We start from the raw sequence: 24,268 nt of genomic DNA, 5'->3' as shown, positions 1-24,268 counted from the left end.
TTCAGGAGACACTTTGGGTTGAAACCCAAATCTATTTTTTCAGAATTTTTAGTGAAGAAAAAAAAATATTGGGAGGGAGGGTAGATATCTCAAATCCTCATTTTGCCAGCATAAACCCTAGAACAGAAAATAAAATACTATACACTTGCCACATTTATCATTATTCCAGGACAGAACTTCCCAAGTGTTCAACTGAGGTACTTTCTAGTAATTCCCCCTACAGAAATACATTAAATTTCCTTTCACTCAATGAGTTTAGGGGACTTTCTAAAAATACAACGTATTTTCCCCATTTGCTGACCTGAAGTTACATAAGCAAGTACAAATGTAAACTTAAGCGAGAATTTAGGTCTCCCTGAGTCTCATCCAAAGCTTTTTTGTGGTGGGATATACTACCACTGTTAAAAGTGAATTTCTAGATTACATAGGCCATCAAAATTTAAGCCTAGGTGTTGAAACACACTACCCTCCCTCCAACTTCATTCACCTAGTCCAAAATAAACTGCTCTAGTCACAGGTGGGAATGGATTTAGCAAAGAGAGTTCAAGTTCCACTTTGACAACACTATCCATTTCACTAAGCTCTATATTAATCAGTAAGACCTACAAGCTATTGACATTTTCTCATAAGCTTCCCGGATAATCATTTCAGTAACACGAATTCCCAGGCCATTAAATCATCTGCTAGAACACTATACAGTACAACCAGGGCTGGAGAAACAGAATTGTAGTTGCAGAGATCACAGGTTTAGATGTTTTGTTCTAAGTGTCCCTTGGGAATAAACTGAATAGTCACAATTTGTTCTGACCTGGTAGCAAAAATGACTAGTCTACATAGTTTCACCAAATCCTTGAGAAATAAATAAATAAAAGCAAATTTCCTTTTTTAAATTACCAGGCCCTTCATAGTCAGCCTTTGTAGCTGTGGGGAACCATATACATCACCTCAGACTATATATATATAGCTCTATGCCTCTCCACAGCTGCAAAGGCTCTAATTTCAATTTCTCTTGCAAAATTGGCGAGTAAATGATGCATAACTTCAAGCTCAATTCTTACAACTGACTTTCCAAAACAAAGCCAATAGATTCAAAGTAAACATAACCTCACATATTCACTGCTTATTTCTTCTTCAAGTCCTCAGGCCTATCCTAATTTACCCAATGTTCAAAGACAAAGAAAGAAGTTATTTCAAGGGCTAAAGTCCAAAAAAAGAGGAGTGAGTGCTTCAGCCACCAGAGCAGCACACGGTGTTCTCAGGTTACATAACTAGACTATAAAGAGAACAACCAAAGCTTTGAAAGCTGAAGCTACTGAGAACATTTAAAGATATTCTTTATAATCTGTAAGGAAAAAATAGTTCTCCAAAAAATATCAAATGTATGTTGTGGAGATGAAAGTTATGGGCTCTATTTTGAGTAAATGTTGTTCATACAAAATAGAACCTATGTTAGAGGAGACCATCTCTTTGAAATGAGCCAAAATCTTTCTGCAGGGAAATATAAAATTCTCATGCACTTTTTTACCTTTGCCACCAAGACACACTGTGTATAGTAGTTTACAGATTTTAGAAAAAGGAAGGGCAAACCTCTACAGAGGTTCCAGCCTAGCAGAATGCTGCTGCCAAAATGAGAACTCACATGAGGCAGATGCAGATGTAGAGTGTCACTCCAGTCTTGAAGGAGTTACACTGGCTCTCCTGTTAAAAAACAAAACAAAGCAACAAAACAAAACAAAAACAAAAACAAAAACTGGTTTTAAAACTGTTGCGATGGGCTGGAACAGAGAGACACCATTTGGATATTGGTATTTACAGGAGTTACTGCCCTCCTATTTAGAAGCCTCTGACCATCACTAAAATTCATCTGAATGGCCATAACAAAACAAGGGTATGAAGATAAGCCTCCGTTTTGTGCATTTAACTTTTCTGACAAGGAATACAAGCCAAGTCTGAACTTGAAATGTTAAAAGATAAACAGAAAAATAGATTTATTTTGTTTTAGTTTCTTTTCTCTAGCACATTTTAGGTTTATATGACAGAAACTAAATGCAGCTTGGTATATAATATTTAAAATTGAACTACAGTAAGTGAAACAGGCTAAATAAGGATGCAAGAATAAACGAGTAGTCTCATCTTGCTATTAAGCACCCATTTAAAGTTAAGTCCATTTGTACCTAACTACCTACTTTTCTATCCTTCCAACACCTAAATTTGTCATCCTGATTGACACAGACAAGAACCAACTTTATACCGCTGAAAACCTAGCCAGATGTCTAAATGTGGAATAAAAGGAAATTTTCCCTCAGTAAGCAGTGTCTTATTATTCTGCTTTCATAAAGTTAGAGAAACTACCTAGTGCAGTAAAATAACTGACTTAAAGACCATAGAAGCTATTGACACTTTTAAGATATACACTATGTTTAACTTCATAGGGAGTCATTTTCCCTAGAGACATTCAGGTTTTTAAAAACATATGGTTTGACTCCTCCGACTTTTTTGTGAAAGGAAGCTGATACTAAATAAAAGAGCAAAAATGACCAAATATAATGTCTAAAGGTCCTATAAACACTCAACTAGGAAAAACCACCACCACCAATCACTATGAAAAATAAATTCCAACCCAACCACCCAAAAATAGTTACTTGCTTTTATGCTATGAATGTGATTAACATCAACATTCTCTATTTAGGTTATGCAATCTTGGTTCTCTGAGACTATAACTAGAAAAGGCAAATTAATTCACATTTTTATTAAGGAGATTTTAAATAAAACTTTTCCAATTCTTATATAAACAGAAGAGGACCTTTTCTATTTTTCAAAACTATTTGAAAACCCTAACATAATAACATAGTAAAACACAGACATAGTAAAAACTTCTATCTCTAATCCAAGAGATCACAAATGATTTTTAAAAGATATGGAAATATCTAAAAATGCTTTCAATTTTAATTTACTTAAAATACAAAAGCTAGGCACCATGCAACACTTTTAGTAATATAACATAAAACAAACTCCCAAATGGTTAAATAAGGTAAATAAACAAGTGGAGTTTAGAAGACTGCCAATTTCAATTCACTGCAAAGCAAAAATGCTAAGCAAAAGATTTGTTTAAAAAATTACTATTTCAAAATAAAATGAAAAAATTCCCTTATTCAAATTTCTTCTAAGAGCCTGTTCACCTAGTAGGAACATGTATTTAGAGTGTTCATTATTGAAGTATAGTTGACATACAATGTTATATTAGTGTCAAATGCACAACATATACATTTTGCAGTGCTCACCGTGGTAAACGTAGTTTCCACCTGGAAAGTATGGTTTTCAATTTAAAACAAAAAAACTGAAAATTTGAGGCAGTAACTTTAAAAATCCTCCTTAACCAAAGAAGCTGCTTGCAATTTTAAAATATAAAAAAACTATCATATAATTTTTCCCCCAAAATAAGAATAATCACACTCAAATGCTTTTACTAAAACAAAACAAAAATGCCTGTACTAAAGTTACAGTAATGTAACAAACATTTGAGTGCCTACTGTGTACCAGGTACTAGATGCTAAGAACAAAAATTCATGGTCCATGGCTTGAAGGAGCTTAAACTGTACTACAGAAATATATGATTAGATAACTCATAATAATTTCAGAAGATCAATTCCATTATGTGATTTGGGAGGTATAGAGGGACAGGAAAAGGGTCATTAACCCATCCCAGGTCTTCTTCAAAACTATGTATGATTCATTCAAGCTTAAACAATTCATTTTTATATCTGCTCAAGTGGTACAATATCAAGTTCACCAGACAGACTTTCTGAGACTCAGATTCAGGTAATATGTTCCAAACATCTGTATCAGTGTTCAATTATTGTGCAAAATGAGCTAAGCATTGGTGCATGCCTTGCCTACAGGGGGAAGTAGCTACTACTCACACTCAACTACCCTATGGGAACTAGAGCCAAACATTGCCAACTGTGTGATAACAGTCAGCCTATATTCTAGCTCTCAATTTTTAACTACTGACTCAATTTAAAAAACCAACAAACTCTATTTGAGCCAACTACGGTCTGTGTGTGAACTGGGTGCATGGGCCACTAGTATACAAAGCCTAGTGTATACTTTAGATCATATACTTCTACATAAGTATTCCCACCTAATTGAAATGTTTTGACTATCCTCAGTCTTGAAGTAAACAGAATTTAGGTACTTACTGAACTGTAAATCCAGATGGAAGTAAATTCATTCTTCAATAACAGAGTATCCTAGATAATCCTGTTATTCTACTCATCTCAAAGAAAAATTGAAAGGGTGGATAAAAAACTTAGGAAATAAAGGAATCTTTATGCAATTACTTAGTTTGGTCCTCTGCCACAGTACCATTAACAATTATGCCAGAACAACTATAATTACCTGAATTTGATTCCTTCATATGACTATCAAACCAAACCAATGTTCCCAAAGATTAAAAGAATCAGAATCACCTCATAATGTGCCTAGGTAACCCCCACTATTAGAGTTCCCTGACCTAGCAGGTTTTTATCCACAAGGTTTAACCTTAAATCTTCATTATACAGCTTGAATCCATTATCATGTTGTCCTTTCCTCAGTGACCATTAACCTCACGATAAAGCAAACATTCAGACAATGTATACGCAGAAAAGAGATGATGGATCAAAAGTAACTATTAAGACTCATTTTAAATTAAAAAAAATTATTTTAAAGATTTATTATTTTAGAGAGAGCGAGTGAGCAGAGGAAGGGGTAGGGGGAGAGGGAGAGAGAATCTCCAGAAGACTCTGCAATGAGCCCATCTCAGGGCTCTATCTCACAACTCTGAGATCATGACCTGATCCATAGTCTTAACCGACTGAGTCACCCAGGTGGCCCTTAAATTTTTTTAAAAAATTTTAATTCCAACATAATTGACATTAAGACTCTTAAAACAACTTCATCCTTGTTGAAAATAGCAGGCAATATTTTTTAAGAGTAAGATTTTAGTAATTTTCCTGATATAACTATTACATGACACGTATTCCAAAAATTAATCTGGTTTATGTCTGAATGCTTTTATGACTGGCAATGAAAAGATCATAAATACTGATAAGTGATTATTTCTATCGCTCACCTTATAATGGAGGAGATAGAATTGGATTTTATTAACCAATCTTTGAAATTTCCTAATGATCTAGGAACCAACCACATATTATTGCAATTCAAAGAAATGAATTTGAAATTAGTGAAAATCGGGGAATGCCTGGGTGGCTCAGTGGTTGAGCATCTGCCTTCGGCTCAGGTCATAATCTAGGGGTCCTGGGATTGAGTCCCACATCAGACTTCCCACAGGCAGTCTGCTTCTCCCTCTGCCTATGTCTCTGCCTCTCTCTGTATCTCTCATAAATAACTTTTAAAAATCTTTAAAAAAGAAAAAAAAAAAAACAGGGCACCTGAATTAGTGAAAATTAGTGAAAACCAGGGCACCTGGGTGTTCAGTTGGTTGTGCATCTACCTTTAGCTCAGGCCATGATCTCGGGGTCCTGGGATCAAGCCCCACATCGGCTCCTTGCTAACCTGGAATCTGCTTCTCCCTCTCCCTCTCCCTCAGTCCCTCCCCTTGCTTGTGCTCGCTCTCTCACTCTCACGAATGAAAAATAAAATCTTTAAAACAAAATTTAGCGAAAAACCCTAACTGGGAGACTGAAATGACATAAAGGCAATCAGAGCTTGGAAATTAAGTGTAGATCCATATGTGGATAATAGGGATGCCTAAAGCTAATATACATATCTAATATAGGTAGTATATATAATATAAATATGTATCTAAAAATTATAGTCTTGAATATATTTATCTCAACCAACACATATAATGCACTGGAGGGAGGTGGCCGTAACTGGGTGACGAGTATTGAGGATGGCACATGATATGATGAACACTGGGTGTTATACACAACTGATAAATTATTGAACGCTACATGTGAAACTAATGATGTACTGTATGTTGGCTAATTGAATTTAAATAAAAAAATTAATTAAAAAAAATATATAATGCACTGGAGTTTTCTGAGGTAGTATAAGAAATCCATAAGTTTAAGAAAGAGCAGTAAGAATACCTAAAATAAAGATATAGCGCAGATGGAAATGAAGAATTAAAAAATCTTTACATTTAGATGCCTTAAAAAATTACTTCATTGGTATTTTATCAGTTTTCTCTATCTAGTTTTGTTTTGTTTTTAAAGAAGGCTCCACTCCCAACATGGGGCTTGAATCACAACACTGGAATCAAGAACTGCAGACTCTACCAACTGAGCCAGCCAGGAACTCCCTCTATCTCGTTTTTAAATTTAACTTTATTAAGAATATTTTTTAATCATACACAAAAGTACTGAGAATATTAAATGAGCGGCTTTGAAACCATCACCCAAGCTTTAACAATTATCAGTTTTTTTGGACTCTTATTTCATTTATCTTCCCTAATCTTTTCTCTTCCAATTTAATAACTTCTATCAGATCAAAAGTTTTTAAACTGATCTTTCACAGAATATTGAAATAGCACAATTATACACAAGATATCATATACATGCACATACAAAATTATTCACTAGTTTGGGTAAATCTTTTAATTACTGCTTAAATATCCTTCCCACTTAGAGCCCAGTGACATAAACATTAACAGCAGTAAGTTATAAATAAGAGCCTTCCAAATTAAGAGTTGCTCAGAAATCTTTTAACTATTCATATGGCTTGGGGGGGGGGGGGCTATACTAAGGCTGTCAATCTTACAGTCTTGAAGAGAAAACCAGTTCTACCAAAAACAGTGCTCTTTTGGTATGAGCAGTATGGTATGAAGCTCTTTTGGTATGAAAGTACTAATTTAGTATCATCATATATGAATACTCTAGGAAATCAAAGTTAACACATAAGGTGATACATTGGGCCAAAGAAAATAGAAGTGTAAACATGGGAGAAAAATTTTAAACTAGGGATGCCATCAACAATAGCTTTTAAAAAATAACTTAGTTCAGTTAAAGAAAACAAACTAATAAAGAAGGCAAGTACTTTTACCTAAGGATCAGATTTATTCCAAAAAAGTTGTAAGTTCTCTAATACAACTACACCAAAACAGAAAAAAACAATTGTGAAATGAAAATAATGAAAGTACATTAAGGTGTGACATAAAATAATGCCCTTTATTTTCCCTATCCCCTCCCCAAATAATGTCTTTAAAAACCAAAATGATGGAAAAACTTAATCATCCAAATGAGCCTTCTCCCATTCAAAATAATCACTCCACAAGTCAATATATATTTATTCCAATAACACAATCATTACCCAGAACAAGTTTAAAATTCTTCTTTGAAAATTACTTTCAGAGTCTATAGCACATTATTCTAGATATTCCCCTGGTAGCACATTTTTCATCAACAATAATTAATTTAAACGGGGGAAAGTAGAGCACCTAGCTGGCTCAGTTGGTAGAACATGCAATTCTCGATCTTAAGGTTGTGAGTTCAAATCCCACACTGGGCATGGGATTTACCTTAAAAAAAAAAAAAAACTCCAAAATAAAGGGGGGAAAAGGTATTCGAGAGCACTGAGTGAATAAAAGGGTAAATCAAAGTGGGTTGGTTACAAACTAAGGGTTGCTGAAGGGGAAGTGGGTGAGGGGATGTACGGTAAGTGGATGATGGGCATTGAGGAGGGTATGTGATGTGATAAGCACTGGGTATTGTATCCAACTGATGAATTACTGGAAACTGTAGGTTGGCTAACTGAATTTAAATTAAAAGAAAAACACAAAAAAACCTAAGTGAACTAAAAAACGGGTGACTGCTTAATGAAGCAGGTTTTCTTGTGTTTATAAACTGGCTATAAAAACAAATCCAGGAATCCCTGGGTGGTTCAGCAGTTTGGCGCCTGCCTTTGGCCCAGGGCGTGATCCTGGAGTCCTGGGATCAAGTCCCGGGATCAAGTCCCATGTCAGGCTCCCTGCATGGTGCCTGCTTCTCCCTCTGCCTGTGTCTCTGCCTCTCTCTCTGTCTCTCATGAATAAATAAATAAATAATCTTAAAAAAAAAAAAATTCCAGGGACGCCTGGATGGCTCAGCAGTTGAGTGTCTGTCTTCGGCCCAGGGCATGATCCTGGAGTCCCGGGATCGAGTCCCACATCGGGCTCCCTGCATGGAGCCTGCTTCTCCCTCTGCCTATGTCTCTGCCTCTTTCTCTCCGTTGTCTCTCATGAATAAATACAATCTTTTTTTAAAAATTCCCAAAAAAAACTTCCAAAAGAATTCCTAAAATGTCCAAGAAATGACATCAAACAAGTGCCTGTCTAGTTCAGTCAGTAGAGCTTGCAGACTCTTGATCTTCGGGTTGTGAGTTCAAGTCCCATACTAGGTATAAAGACTACTTAAAAATAAAATCTTATGGGATGCCTGGGTGGCTCAGCGGTTGAGCATCTGCCTTTGGCTCAGGGTATGACCCAGGATCCGGGATCGAGTCCCACATCAGGCTCCTTGTGGGGAGCCTGCTTCTCCCTCTACCTATGTCTCTGCCTCTCTGTGTGTGTGTCTCTAATGAATAAATAAATAAATCTTTAAAAAATAAAAAAATAAAAATAAAAATAAAAACTTTAAAAAAATTACAGCAATACTGGAATAAGTTTTTCCTAATAAGGTTATATTAAGGATATCTTTTTGGAAGCATATTTTATTACAGGCTTTCTTTTATAAAAAGTAGTCTTTTGGGACACCTGGATACCTCAGTGGCTGAGTGTATGCCTTTGGCTCAGGTTGTGATTCCGGGGTCCTGGGATCAAGTCCCTCACTGGGCTCCCTACAGGGAGCCTGCTTCTCCTTCTGCCTATGTCTCTGCCTCTCTCTGTGTCTCTCATGAATAAATAAATAAAATCTTTAATAAGAAAAAAAGTAGTCTTTTGACCCATGTTATACAGGTTTAATTTTGCAAATCACCTCAAATCTCTTTTGGAGATTTACATGAAAGTTTATTTTTTTTTTGCTTTACAGTCAATACTATAAAAAACCCTCATTATGCAAAGCCAATTAACCATAGGCCCTATAGAGTTTAGCTTATTCTGAATGGATCCTTGATACTAATCATTGATTGGACTCGTACTAAATTATCACTTTTTATCTTCACAATTCTTCTGAGTTGAGGACATAGTGGAACTTACTCATCCAAATGAGCCTTCTCCCATTCAAAATAATCACTCTCTGAGGCAACATATATTATGGCTTGCACAATATATACTGATTAGATTTTATTGTTTGTGGGTGTTTTCTAATTTTTCTTATTAATAATTTTATCAACTGCAATCCTAGTTTCTTCTTTTTGGAAAGGGAAGATTTGTTTTCAGAGGTTTTTCTCTTTTTATCTATTACCCTAGTTTCTCTGTTCAAACACTCAACTTATCCCCTTACTCTACTGTTTCAGAAAAATAAACAAAAACCCAGTTTTAAAGTCCTTTTAGAAAAAAGAAAGGAGGGCAGCCAGGGTGACTCAGCGGTTTAGCACCGCCTTCAGCCCAGGGCATGATCCCAGAGACCAGGGATCGAGTCCCACGTCTGGCTCCCTACATGGAGCCTGCTTCTCCCCCTCTGCCTGTGTCTCTGCCTCTCTCTCTCTCCGTGTCTCTCATGAATAAATAAATAAAGTCTTAAAAAAAAAAAAAAGGATCGGTAAGAGGGATAATGAACACATTTTACTTATCAAATGACAACTATTTTTATATTCTTTTACTCTTCCTCTGTATATTTGATCCATTTACAAACTGATAAATTCTTCAAGAATAAGAGAATATAAAAAGGTTAATAACTTCAATGATTTGGAGGTGCTCATTCGCTAACACAAAAATTTCTTGCATAGAGACAATCTGTTTGGGAGAATGTGGAGTAAGGTAATGTACAGGTTCTACATTTTCCAAGTTGTGAGAAGGATGCCTTGAGTAATCTCTCGTGACTTGGGACCATGAAAATTTCTCTGGCTTTTCTGAGATAGGTTATCTTCCTTAGTTTATACCAAAAACTTCTCAGGAAACTTTAACAGACATTGTTGTCACACTAAGAACTTCAACAGATGCATCCAGTTTACACACTAGCCACTGTAAGTTCCACTCAGCTAAGTTCCATATTAATTCATTACTATTACAAGGAGCCTGACTTTCTTTAAGATGCACAACACAAACACATTGTCATATATTTTACTTCAAAAAGTGTCATCTGAAAAAAATAAAAATAAAAATAAAAAGTGCCATCTGGTGCATATATGGTCAAACAATTTTTTACAAGGATGCCAAGACTGTTAAGGAAGGAAAAGACAGGGCAGCCCTGGTGGTGCAGCGGTTTAGCGCTGCCTGCAGCCCAGGGTGTGATCCTGGAGACCTGGGATCGAGTCCCATGTCGGGCTCCCTGAATGGAGCCTGCTTCTCCCTCTGCCTGTGTCTCTGCCTCTCCCTCTCTGTGTGTCCCTTATGAATAAATAAATAAAATCTTTAAAAGGGGGGCAGGGAGACAGTCTTGTCAATGGTATTGTGAAAACTGGATATCCACATACAAGAGAATGAAGTTGGATCCTTACTTTACCCCACATACAAAAATTAACTCAAAATAGATCAAAGACCTAAACATAAAGGCTAAAACTATAAAACTTTTAGAAGAAAATAAAGGAGGAAATTTTTGTTATATTGGTTTTGACAATGATTTCTTGTGACAGCAAAATCACAGCCAACAAGAGAAAAAAACAGATGGATTGGGGATTGGACTTCATCAAAATTAAAAACTTTTGTGTGTCAAAAAACACCATTCAAGAGTGAAAAGGCAACCCATAAAATGAGAAACAGTATTTGCAAATTATATACCTGATTAAGAGATTAATATCTAAAATATTAAGAGCTCCTATACAACTCAACAACAACAAACCAAATACTCCAATTAAGGAAGGGACAAAGGACTAAGATAGACATTTCTCCAAATAAGATATACCATACAAATGACTACTAAGCAGACGAAAGGTGCTCAACATCACCAGCCACTAGGGAAATGTAAATCAAAACTACAATCTCACACCCATTTTAATGACTATTATCAAAACAACAATATAAATCTGAAAATAACAAGTGTTGTCAAGGATGTGGACAAACTGGAACTCTGATGCACTGCTAGTGGAAATGTAAAATGCAGCCACTGTGGAAAACAGTTTGGGACTTACTTGAAAAGCTAAACATATAATTACTGTATGATTCACTAGTTCCAAACCAGGGTGTATACCCAGAAGAACTGGAAGCAAAAACCCAAACAGATTCTTGTATACCAATGTTTCTGGAGGCATTATTCAAAATAGCCAACAGTGGAAGCAACCCAAGTGTCCAATGATGGATGATGGATATACAAAATGCGGTATGTACATATAATGAAATATTATTCAGCCTTAATAAGGAATGAAATTCTGATATATGCTACAACATGGATGAAACTCGAAAACATTATGCTAAGAGATATAAGCCAGAATCAAAAGGACAAATATTATGTGATTCCACTCATATGAAATATTTAGAATAGGTAAATTCACAGAAAAAAATAAATTAGAAGTTACAGGGGCAGAGGGAAAGGTGATGGGAAGTACCCATTCAGTACAGTTTCTATCTGGGATGATGAAAAAAATTATAAAATGAATAGTGGTGTGGGTTGCACAACACTGTAGATGTACTTAATGACAAGAGTGATACATTTAAAATAGATTTTAAAAGTTAAATGCTAAGAGTGATACATTTAAAATAGATTTATTTTTTTAAAAGATTTTATTTATTTATTCATGAGAGATATAGAGAAAGGGAAAGACACAGCAAGAAGGAGAAGCGGGCTCCATGCAGGGAGCCCGATGTGGGCGGGACTCGGGATCATGCCCTGAGCCAAAGGGGGAGGTTTTTTTTTTAATTTAAAGATTTTATTTATTCATTCATGAGAGACACAAAGAGAGAGGCAGAGGCACAGGCAGAGGCAGAAGCAGGCTCAAGGCATGAAGCCTGATGTGGGAATCGATCCTGGGACTCCAGGATCACGCCCTGGGCCAAAGGCAAGTGCTAAATGGCTGAGCCACCCAGAGATCCCTTAAAATAGATTTTAAAAGTTAATTTTATGTATATTTTCCACACATTTTTAAAACGGGAAGGAAAAAGCTGCTCTACCTCATTTGAGAGATCTTCAGTGACAGCATAACAATAATATATGACATGTAATACTTATTACTTTAGATTGCAACTTCTCCTTAAATGCTGTTTAATGCCAATAAATTTTGTGAGGATATACAATAGCTGACAGAAAAATGACCTAAGTACCCTGGACAGTAGTCCAAGTAAATACACCCCATGCAAAAAATGTTCATTTAAATGTTGAGCTGACTCAATTCCAAAAACAATAAAACAAGATCACTGAGTGCATCTACTATGCATGACAGGATAGATGACAGATCAAAGGTCCTGAGATACTCCTGCTAGTAGCAGGATAATCCTCTGATTTAGCAAGAACTAGCTTAATTTCTTCCCTGATACTTTTAATAGCTTTATTCTATCTTCTCTCTCCACCTTAGACTTACTCATGTAAAATGCTTAGGTTTGATATAATTGGATTTCATCCCTGGTGGCTAATGATATGGCCTGGAAAGAAGAGAAGTACAGAAATATTCAAAAGGGGAGTCTAACTTATATTTTCAAATCCTCTCAAGATTAAAATTAAAAAATACAATTTTAGAATTCTACCAACATCAAGTACAGAGTATTTATTTACACGGTACTCTTGAGGCTTCATTCCCTTACGATTACATCCAAAAATAAAACAAAAGAAAACTGCAAAACTATCTGTATTCTAAGGACGAGGATTATATTCAAATGCAAGACAAAGATGCATTTGCCCTAGAGAGGATTTCAACTTTTGTGGGGAAACACACACACACACACACACACACACACACACACACACACACACCAAAAACCCCACATTGGGTGATTTTGGTGTGTGTGTGTGTGTGTGTGTGTTAAAGATTTTTATTTACTTATTCATGAGAGACACACACAGAGAGACAGAGACAGAGACATAGGCAGAGGGAGAAGCAGGTTCCACCCAGGGAGCCCGATGTGGGACTCAGTCCCAGGCTCCAGGATCACGCTGGAGCCAAAGGCAGATGCTTAACCGTGAGCCACCCAAGAGTCCCTGTTTATGTGTTTTAAGATTTTTTTATTTGAGGGAGAGAGAGCGCAAGCAAGCGCACACACTAGCAGGGGAAGCAGGAGGCAGAGGAAGAGGGAGAAGCAGGCTTCCCATGGAGCAGCGAGCCCCATGTGGGGCTTGATCATGGGATCATGCATGACCTGAGCCAAAGGCAGATACTTAACCAACTGAGCGCCCAGGAACCCCAATTTTGCTTATGAAATTTTTTCTCTGATTTCTGACGGGTTAATAAATAATTTCTGTTCCTGTGACAGCTAGGAGCAGAATAAGAAACAAAACTGACCTGAGTCTGCATTCCAGCTATGAGTCTTAAATCAATTGCTAGCTATGTGCAAATTTTTTTTTTTTACCTTTTAACTTGGTGAACTATTTGTAAAAATGGAGGTAGTAATCTCACTTCAGTGGGCTGTTGTGAGGATTTACTGTACATAAAATATATCTTCTAGCACATACAGTAGTACATGCTTAACAAATGTTCTTTTCCTCCTGACAATTTCTCAGAAAAACAGGAAGGAATGAACATTGACCATGACACCAACTAGTACTGAAATGTTAAGAAAATTAAGTAACTTATTTTTAGACTTACAAAATGGCTCTGAACCTTAAAAGTGTTGGAGCCCGAAAATAATTGCAATGTGTCTCTTTTTGGAGCTTTGAGCTCAAGAGAGGCAATAAAAAGAAAGAAAAAGGCAGACTTTTTGATTGAAAAAAGAACAATCAAGGTGATTTTTTTAAAAGATTTTATTTATTTATTCACGAGAGACACAGAGAGAGAGAAAGAGGCAGAGGGAGAAGTGGGCTCCATGCAGGGAGCCCGATGCAGGACTCGATCCTGAGTCTCCAGGATCACGCCCTGGGCTGAAGGTGGCGCTAAACCGCTAAGCCACTTGGGCTGCCCAATCAAGGTGATTTAAATGAACCAATTTAGAGTGGCACCTGGCTGGCTCAGTGAGCAAAGCATGTGACTACGGATCTCAGGGTTGTAATTTCAAGCCCTACATTGGGTGTGGAGTTTACTTACAAAGCAAAACAATAAATGAAACAATTTAGAAATAATACATTTTCACAATCCTAAACCAAGAGTCACTACTTAAGTATTAACAAACCCTCTCCCCATCCTACTCTCCTTTGGCATAAAGACTTCCTAAAATTTAACAATTATACATATATAATTTTGATGTTAAATACATGTTTTAAGTCTTTCATACAACCACAAAGATCAACTACTTCTTTTCACTTCAGAGTTCGTTTCAAAAAATAATTCCCCTTGCACTTATTAGAAGCCTATCAGTGAAACCTTTGCCATACATTTAAATATGGACTTTCTCAAAAACCCATTCCTTCACCATGATCCTGCTAAGAACCCTTTGCTAAAAACAGTACATAATTTCTATGGAAACATAATCTGATACCAAATACCCGGATATTAAAATCTATTCAGAAAATAACTTCAACTTCCTATTAAGCTCATAATCATCTCCAATACTTTAAAAAAAATTCAAAAACAAAAGAGGGAGAAAAGATTCCACTCATCTGTCCAGCATTCCAGGTTTTTTTTTTCACAATATATAGGAACACAAATGAGTTTAAGGTTGATATTTTTCTCCTTATTCCTTAGGCTTTTTTTCCCTTATAACTAGAGTCCAGTATATCGATACTTGGTATCACCAGTCAGAGCAAGAGAATTATTTTCATTGCATTCATATTTTATATACATTATTTCATTTATTTTTTTTATTTTTATTTATTTATGATAGTCACACAGAGAGAAAGAGAGAGAGAGAGAGGCAGAGACACAGGCAGAGGGAGAAGCAGGCTCCATGCACCGGGAGCCCGATGTGGGATTCGATCCCGAGTCTCCAGGATCGCGCCCTGGGCCAAAGGCAGGCGCTAAACCACTGCGCCACCCAGGGATCCCACATTATTTCATTTAAACCTTATACCAATAATTTATTCCCACCCCCACCACTACACACACACACACACACACCCTTTTTTTGGATTAAATGAAAAGACTCGGAGAGGCTAAGGAACATGCTGGTAGCCAAGAGCCAGTATAAGGTAGAGCTGGATCCAAACCAAAGTCAATCACACTGAGGGTTCTGCTTTTTCTACAACTTCATAGCCTCTAAATTAAAGATAAAAATAAGACTGGGGGATCCATGGGTGGCGCAGCGGTTTGGCGCCCGCCTTTGGCCCAGGGCGCAATTCTGGAGACCCGGGATCGAATCCCACTTCGGGCTCCCGGTGCATGGAGCCTGCTTCTCCCTCTGCCTGTGTCTCTGCCTCTCTCTCTCTCTGTGTGACTATCATAAATAAATAAAAAAATTAAAAAAAAAAAAGACTGGGCCTAAATTCAGATTGTATGGGACTTAACCTTCAAAATAGAAATATATTATTCTGACTTTTTCCTCTTAAATCACTTTTTACATCCAGATTACTCTCACTTAATAGCTACTGGCTAACATTTGCTTATTAAAGAAACCACATTTTGCAGATTAGCAATCTGGCAGATAGAGAACAACCATCATGAGGAGGTGATATAAATACTTTATACCACTCACTGAATCAGAAAATAATTTTTTTTTAATTTTTATTTATTTATGATAGTCACACACAGAGAGAGAGAGAGGCAGAGACACAGGCAGAGGGAGAAGCAGGCTCCATGCACCGGGAGCCCGACGTGGGATTCGATCCCGGGTCTCCAGGATCGCGCCCTGGGCCAAAGGCAGGCACCAAACCGCTGCGCCACCCAGGGATCCCAGAAAATAATTTCTCATTCAAAACCACAGCAATAAATTTCTGGATATTAATATTATAAAACTAAATAATAGAATACTCAGAGTAATGGAAACCATACGTCTGTTTATGCCTATTTGCCACTTGAAAAATGAACAAGCACTAAATCATCTAGAAAATGTCAATTCCCCGTTTTCTATTTTCACACCACTGCCCACTGTTAATAACAAAAAAATAAACAATATAACATTTTTAGCAGTACTCTATACAAATAAAACCAAAGAAATAAAATTCACAAATAGGACAGATTACTCCCTCCATTCCACACAGAGGAAGCAGCTGGTTTAAAAACAACTTTCTTGCTCTTTCATAAATCCAAAGACCTAATCTTAAGTGGATTTTCAAGAGGTTTTTTGGCTTGATTTGTCCTGGGAAATGCACTTATCAGTCTGATCCATCTGTGCATCCCATGTAAAAGAAAAAGGCTAAAGATTGCTCTCATATAATGACCCACAAACTCAAAACCTATTGTCCAAAAAGCATCTACAATAGGATAGCTTAATAAAATTGAAAACCAGGGCAGCCCCGGTGGCTCAGTGGTTTAGCGCTGCCTTCAGTCCAGGGCGTGATCCTGGAGACCCGGGATCAAGTCCCGCATCGGGCTCCCTGCATGGAGCCTGCTTCTCCCTCTGCCTGTGTCTCTGCCTCTGTGTGTGTGTGTGTGTGTGTGTGTGTGTGTGTGTCATGAATAAATAAAGTCTTATAAAAAAAATAAAATAGAAAACCAGAGCACTTAACACATCTAATTAAGGAAAAAGAAGCCTCAAGAATAGAGAAAAGAGAAACACATTATCTGTAGAGGAAGACAAAAATGCAAAGGACCACTTTCTGATATACAATCATGTGCATGTTTTTTTTTTTAATTTTTATTTATTTATGATAGTCACACAGAAAGAGAGAGAGAGAGAGAGAGAGAGGCAGAGACATAGGCAGAGGGAGAAGCAGGCTCCATGCACCGGGAGCCCGACGTGGGATTCGATCCCGGGTCTCCAGGATCGCACCCCGGGCCAAAGGCAGGTGCTAAACCACTGAGCCACCCAGGGATCCCCTTTATTTTGGAATTTTTAAAATTTTATATAAAAACATCAATCTTACATAGAAATCCTGCAAATAAAAACAAAAATACATAGCTTGCTTCAATTATAGGAATAACTGATGATAAAGAGGATCTTCTCTGAAAAACTGTTAGAGGTACAAGGCTGGCATTCAGAAGAGATGAAGATAATGAGGTTCCCATCAGAATGGATTATCCTACTGAACACTGTGACACACTTCATTCAGTGGAATGAATGTACCAAACTATAAGCAAAATCATAAAATTATTTAAAAGTAATACAAGTCACGTCAATAATTTCTCTTTTAACAAGCAAACAAAAAACCCCAATAATCCCTCCACTTAACTTCATTCTACAAAAGATCTGTATAGCTTATTTTAGGAAAATTACAAGTTTAAAATTGTTATAAATTCAGCTTAATATTCTTAAAAGTTCATATATGGGGATCCCTGGGTGGCGCAGCGGTTTAGCGCCTGCCTTTGGCCCAGGGCACGATCCTGGAGACCCGGGATCGAATCCCTCGTCGGGCTCCCAGTGCATGGAGCCTGCTTCTCCCTCTGCCTGTGTCTCTGCCTCCCTCTCTCTCTCTCTGTGACTATCATAAATAAAAAATAAAAAAAAAATTATTGGGCAACTGCTTACATTTGCTTAACACTTTGGAAAGATGAAAACAGGTGTTAAATCTTAAAAAAAAGAGTTCATATATGTATTCTTGCCTTCTCTTCCTTATTAGTGTCAAAGTTTTAAATTATTCACCACTAAGTCTATCAACCTTATCACTTGGCATGAATAAGAACATTTTAATTTTTTATATATTTTTAAAGATTTTATTTATTTTATTTGAGAGAAAGAGAGAGCATGAGTGGGACAGGGGCAGAGGGAGAAGCAGACTCCCTGCTGAGCAGGGAGCCTGATGTGGGGCATGATCCCAGGAGCTTGAGATCATGACCAGATCTGAAGGCAGATGTTTAACCAACTGAGCCACCCAGATGCTCCAAGAACAGCATTTTTAAAATATCAGATCATTTGAAACAAATGTTCTTATCAATATGAACTATAAAGAAAGGTGAATGATCAAAAGCAAACAAAACCATGACACCCTTCCCACTACAGACTTGTAGACATCTAGAAAGCCAAAGCCAGAGCTGTATCCTCATGAAAACAGCTTAAATCTCCAAAATTAAATCCTATCCCCCATACTTTCCAAGAAACATAAGTTATAGACATTTCCCACATTTGAAAACAAGGAAAACAACAACTTTACCTACATAGCTGTCTTATCAGAACAAATTTAGGCAAAATTTATACTGTGATAAGATAGGACCTGAGCCAATAACTATCTTCTCTCAACAAATGTACAACTCTAAAATATGACTGCCATTTGAGATGTGATGTTCTATCCACACACTTTGGAGCATCAATCCTAGTCTCATTATCAATTTTACTACATTCTATGAAAACTAGTAATCCATCTATGCTGTAAATGGTAACTCCATATCACTCAAAATATTATTTGCCAGAATAGCCAATTCACAGATTATGCTGAATAGTTTTATAGCACTTCTAATAATTTCAATTTAAAAAAAATTAAGACCCAAGATCTTGCAACCGGAGCAGCATGGCCAAGCCTTGTGCGCTGCGCCTGAGCGGGGAAGCCCGCAAACAGGTGGATGTCTTCAGGCAAAATCTTTTCCAGGAGGCAGAGGAGTTCCTCTACAGGTTCTTGCCACAGAAAATCATACACCTGAATCAACTCTTGCAGGAGGACTCCCTCAATGTGGCTGACCTGACCTCTCTCCGGGCCCCGCTGGACATCCCCATCCCAGACCCTCCACCCAAGGATGATGAGATGGAAACAGATAAGCAGGAAAAGAAAGAAGTTCCCAAGTGTGGCTTTCTCCCTGGAAATGAGAAGGTTCTCGCCTTACTTGCTCTGGTTAAGCCAGAAGTCTGGACTCTCAAAGAAAAATGCATTCTGGTGATCACATGGATCCAGCACCTGATCCCCAAGATTGAGGATGGAAATGACTTTGGGGTGGCAATCCAGGAGAAGGTGCTAGAGAGGGTGAATGCAGTCAAGACCAAAGTGGAAGCCTTCCAGACAACCATTTCCAAGTACTTCTCAGAACGTGGGGATGCTGTGGCCAAGGCCTCTAAGGAGACTCATGTAATGGATTACCGGGCCCTGGTGCATGAGAGAGATGAAGCAGCCTATGGGGAGCTCAGGGCCATGGTGCTGGACCTGAGGGCCTTCTATGCTGAGCTTTATCATATTATCAGCAGCAACCTAGAGAAAATTATCAACCCAAAAGGTGAAGAGAAGCCATCTATGTACTAGTTCAGGGAAAAAAATAAATGACCTATGATTATGTGGAAAAAAAAATAAAAATAAAAATAAAAATAAAAAAAATTAAACGTTTATTGGGTCATTCCTTCCCCCAAGTAAAAAAAAAAAAAAGCTAATTTAATGTCTCTACATTCTCTACATTGAAAATAGTAGTATACAAAGAAGACAGCTATTTAAACAACTACTACTTATTAAGCACTTAATATATAACAAGCTGATTCTGAAAAAAATTAAGAAACCAATTTTTCTCTGTATCCTCCAAATTCTGGAGTCAAAATATACGGGGGGGGGGGGATGAAAGTACACAATGCCATATTTCATTCTGCACAGAAAATTAGAATTTTCCATAAACACTTGAAGAAAGTACATCAACAACATAATGTAAAGGATGCTAGAGTCAGGACACAGAAGGAAAACAAACTGAATTATAATCAGAAATAAAAGTGGCTATTGCCACTGCCTATATAATGGTGCCTGGAATATTTGGATAGTACTTTATTATACTAATTTTATAAGAAATTACTTTTAATACAGTCAGCAATTATCATAAAAGCAGATTGTAACTTCACACTTATAAATAATTACTTTAAAATCACTACTAAATTTACATCTCCCTAATATTCTCATGCACTGAAACCAAAAGCTGGCTCTTAGTAGGGAGAAGAAAATCAATAAAACTGATAAAATTCTCGCTAGACTGATGAAATGAAAAAAAAAAAAAAGACACAAATTACCAATTTCAGGAATGAAAGAGAACAGTACTACAGATCCTACAGACATCAAAAGAATAGTAAAAATATTATGAACAGCATGCCAATAAATTTAAAACCCAGTGAAATTGACACCAATTATTTAAAATGATATACAAAGAAACAGAAACTCTCACTAGCCCTAAATTTAAAAGCTGAATGCATAATTTAAACCCTTTCCACAAAAATAACTCCTGGCCCGTATAGAGTCACTAGTTAATTCTACCAAATGCTTAAGGAAAAAAATAACACCAATTCTATGCAAACTTTCAGAAAATAGGAAAGGGGAACAGCTCTTAACTCATTATATGAGGTCAGCATTACTCTAAAACCAAAATTCAACAGACCTTACAAGGCAATTACAAACCAATACTCCTCAATGAACCTAATGCAAAAGTCCTCAACAAAATATTGGCAAACTTGATTTGCCAATATATAAAAAGAATTCTATATAACCAAGTGGGATTTACTCCAGGGATGCAACGTTGGTTTAACATTCAGAAATCAATGTAATTCATCCTTTTAACAAACTAAGAAAAGATGATCTATATGGATCATCTCAATAGAGGCAGAAAAACTGATGAAATTTAGCCTCCATTCATGTTAAAAAGAAAACTCCCAGAAAACTAAGAATAAAAGGGAACTTTCCAACCTGATAAAAAGCATTTATTAAAAAACCTTTAACTAACAATATACTTAATAGTGAAAAACTGAACATTCTCTCCCTAAGATCAAGAACACAGCAAAGAGGTCCATTCTCAACACCTCTCTATTCAACACAGTACAGTAAGGCAAAAAAAAAAAAAAAAGTTTTTAACAAGATATAAGATATATAGATTGGGAAAAAAGGATATGCAGATTGGAAAGAATTTAGAAAATCACAGTACTCAAGAATAGTAAACAAAAATGAGCTGTTATTTCTAAATGCTAGCAATAAAATAATAGAAAATGAAATTTCAAACAGCATTTACAACTACATTAAAAAATAGCAAATACTTAACACATAGATGTAACAAAATAATGTAAGATCTTTACACCAAAAATGACAAAACACTGCTAAGAAATACTAAAGATTAAGTAAATGGCCCAACATATCATGTTCACAGACTGGAGGACTCAATGTAGTTAAGATGTCAATTCTTTACAAATTGATCTAGAAATCAAGGCAATTCTAGTAAAAATCCCAGCAAGCATTTTTGAAAATTTGATAAGCTGATTTTAAAATTTACACAGAAATTTAAAGGACATAGAATATTAAAACAATTACAGGAAAGACTTAAAGTTAGAGGACTTACACTACCTGACTTAAAGACTAACAATAAACCTGCAATAATCATCCAGACCATGTGATATTTACTTCAATCAATGAAACAGAACGTCAACAGACAAACCAACACATATTGGTCAATGTACTGAGAAGACATATATCTGACAAAGGACTAGTACTCAAAATACATAAAGAACTTCTACAACTCAAAAATAAAAAGACAACCCAATTAAAACATGGGCATTTGAATAGGCACTTCACAAAAGAAATATAATTAGCCAATAACCACATGAAGAATTTCAACATCACTAGTTATGACGGAAATACAAAGTAAAATCACAATGATATTGTGATATTATGATAAAATACATATTTACTAAAATGGCTAAAATTCAAAGGACTGACAATATCAAGAATTGGTGAGGATTGGATCAAGCAGAATTTTCATGTTTGCTTGTCAGACTTTAAAATGATATCACTACTTTGAAAAAACATTTGTCTATTTCCTACAAGGTAATTATATAATCTGTCTCCTTGGTATTTACCCAAGAAAAATTAAAATATATATCCACAAAAAGACTTGTAGTACACTAATGTTCATGGCAGTTTTATTCATAATAGCCCCAAATGGAAACAACTGAAACATCAATCAACAGATAAATGGATAAACAAATTATGACATACAGGTATCCCTCACTTTTTGAAAGTTCAAGTTATGCCACTTAACTTTGACAAAAGACTTAAATTAGAACTCATTTTTGCCAACTGAAATAAATGTGAAGATTTTTGCTTTTATGAAAAAGGTGAATGGCAAAAATGGCATTCAGCATTTGTTTTGCAACCAGCCTTATAAAGGTGCTGGGCACCACAAGCAACAAGAATGGCTCTGCCACCCTTCCCTGGGACTTAGACTCAACATCTCAGCATCAAGCCACCATAACTTTGAATTATGTCTGTAACCAATTGCGCTTTACTTCAACTTATTCTGTGTATCCATTAGCAAGATGTATTTTAAGGTATCAGAAAAGCCTAAGAAAGGTTATCTTGGGGGTCTGGGGAAGTCCTCAAAAATTTTCCATATAAATTAATGGTAACTATTCACTTTTTGACATTTCAGCTTACAAATAACCTCATAGGAACTCTCTACTCTCAGGTAGTGGGGGAAAAAACTATACCCATAAAATGGACGACTACTTGGCTCCCCCCTCCAAAAAAAAGTAAATTTTAAAGAAAAACATGGTTAACTGTTTATAATGTTGACTGGTTAACATCACTAGTAATAAGACTTACCAACATTATGTACCCCTGGTATGATTCTCTGAGAAGAGTACACCATTTCTGTAGTGTTCTTCACAAATATGCATAATATTTCAACCATGTGGAAAATACAGGAGACAAACCTAAACCACGGATGATTCTACAAAAATACCTAACCAGTACTCTTCAAAATTGTCAAAGCAAAGAAAGACAGTACTGTAACAGAAGACACTAAGGAAATGTAACAACTAAGTACAGCGTGGGATCCTAGATTGAAATAAAGAACATTAGTGGGAAAACTTGTAAAAACTGGGTAATGTCTATAGTTCAGTTAGTAGTACTATACTAACATTAATTTCTTAGTTCTTATAATCATACTATGACCAACTATAATCAGGTAAGAGGTCACGATTAGAAGAAAATAGAGGCCAACTATTATTTTTGCAGTTCCCCCATAAATCTAAAATTATTTCAAACTTTTTATAGTTTAAAAATGTTAGGGGGATCCCTGGGTGGCTCAGCGGTTTAGCGCCTGCCTTTGGCCCAGGGCATGATCCTGGGGTCCCGGGATCGAGTCCCACATCGGGCTCCCTGCATGGAGCCTGCTTCTCTCTCTGCCAGTGTCTCTGCCTCTGTGTGTGTGTGTGTGTGTGTGTGTGTGTGTGTGTGTGTGTCTCTCATGAATAAATAAAATCTTAAAAAAAAAATGAACTATTTACTGACAGACACAAGATCAATGAATCACAAAAATATGCTGAGCAAAAGAGGCCAGATACAAAAGTACAAATTGTATGATTCCATTTATATGAAATTCTGAAAAGAGCAAAATTAATCCATAGTAACAAAAAGCCCTGAGACAGAGTAGGGTAAGAGGGAGAACTGACTTCAAAGAGGCAATGAGGGAACTTCTGGAGTGATGGAAATATTCTTTATCTTAATTGTGGTGGTAGTTACACATGTGTATACATTTTGTCAAAATAAACCTATGTACTTAGAATCCATGTTTTATTGTACCTAACTTATTCCACAATAAAATTTGTTAAAATACAAAACATAAGTTCATATTTAAAAGTATTTCACTTGAATAGTACATATTTTATACTGGGTAAACTCATATACAGTGATTTTTTTAATAGTTTTTGATTAATTTTTAAGTTCTTAATTGTCCAATGCTCATCACAAGTACAATCCTTAAACCCCACCGCTATTTTACCCATTCCTTCACACCTACCTATACCTCCCTCTGGTAACCATCAGTTTGTTCTCTATAATTAAGAGTCTATTTCTTGTTTCTTTTTTTTTAAATTCCACATATGAATGAAATCATATGGTATCTTTCTCTGACTTATTTCACTTAGCATTATACTCTCTAGCTCTATCCTTTCATTGTAAATGGCAAAATTTCATTCTTTTTATGGCTGAATAATATTCCATTATAAATACACACACCACATCTTCTTTATCTAGTCATCAATCAATGGACACTTGAGCTGCTTCCCTAATTTGGCTACTGTAAATATTGCTGCTAAAAACATAGGTGCGGGTATATCCCTTTGAGTTAGTGTTTTTGT

At 36.3% G+C, this 24,268-nt stretch overlaps 2 protein-coding genes across 12 annotated transcripts in view; one reads left to right on the top strand and one right to left on the bottom strand.

Annotated features, from left to right (window-relative positions):
* The window catches only part of NT5C2 (5'-nucleotidase, cytosolic II), a 146,865-nt gene that overhangs the window by 21,921 nt on the left and 100,676 nt on the right, over window positions 1–24,268 (bottom strand). The window lies entirely within an intron of this gene.
* LOC140620939 (proteasome activator complex subunit 2) lies at window positions 18,671–19,487 on the top strand. Its single transcript, XM_072805482.1, has one exon. The coding sequence runs from the start codon at window positions 18,696–18,698 to the stop codon at window positions 19,413–19,415; it is 720 nt and encodes a 239-aa protein (XP_072661583.1). The 5' UTR covers window positions 18,671–18,695; the 3' UTR covers window positions 19,416–19,487.

Source organism: Canis lupus, chromosome 29 (genome assembly GCF_048164855.1).
Source record: "Canis lupus baileyi chromosome 29, mCanLup2.hap1, whole genome shotgun sequence".
Taxonomy (NCBI): Eukaryota; Metazoa; Chordata; class Mammalia; order Carnivora; family Canidae; genus Canis; species Canis lupus.
The sequence above is the reverse complement of the archived record's forward strand: the minus strand, read 5'-3'. Positions and strand labels throughout refer to the sequence as shown.

Coding starts and splice junctions, on each gene's coding strand:
- LOC140620939 (XM_072805482.1), top strand. CDS start 18,696: ATGGCCAAGCCTTGTGCGCTGCGCCTGAGCGGGGAAGCCCGCAAACAG.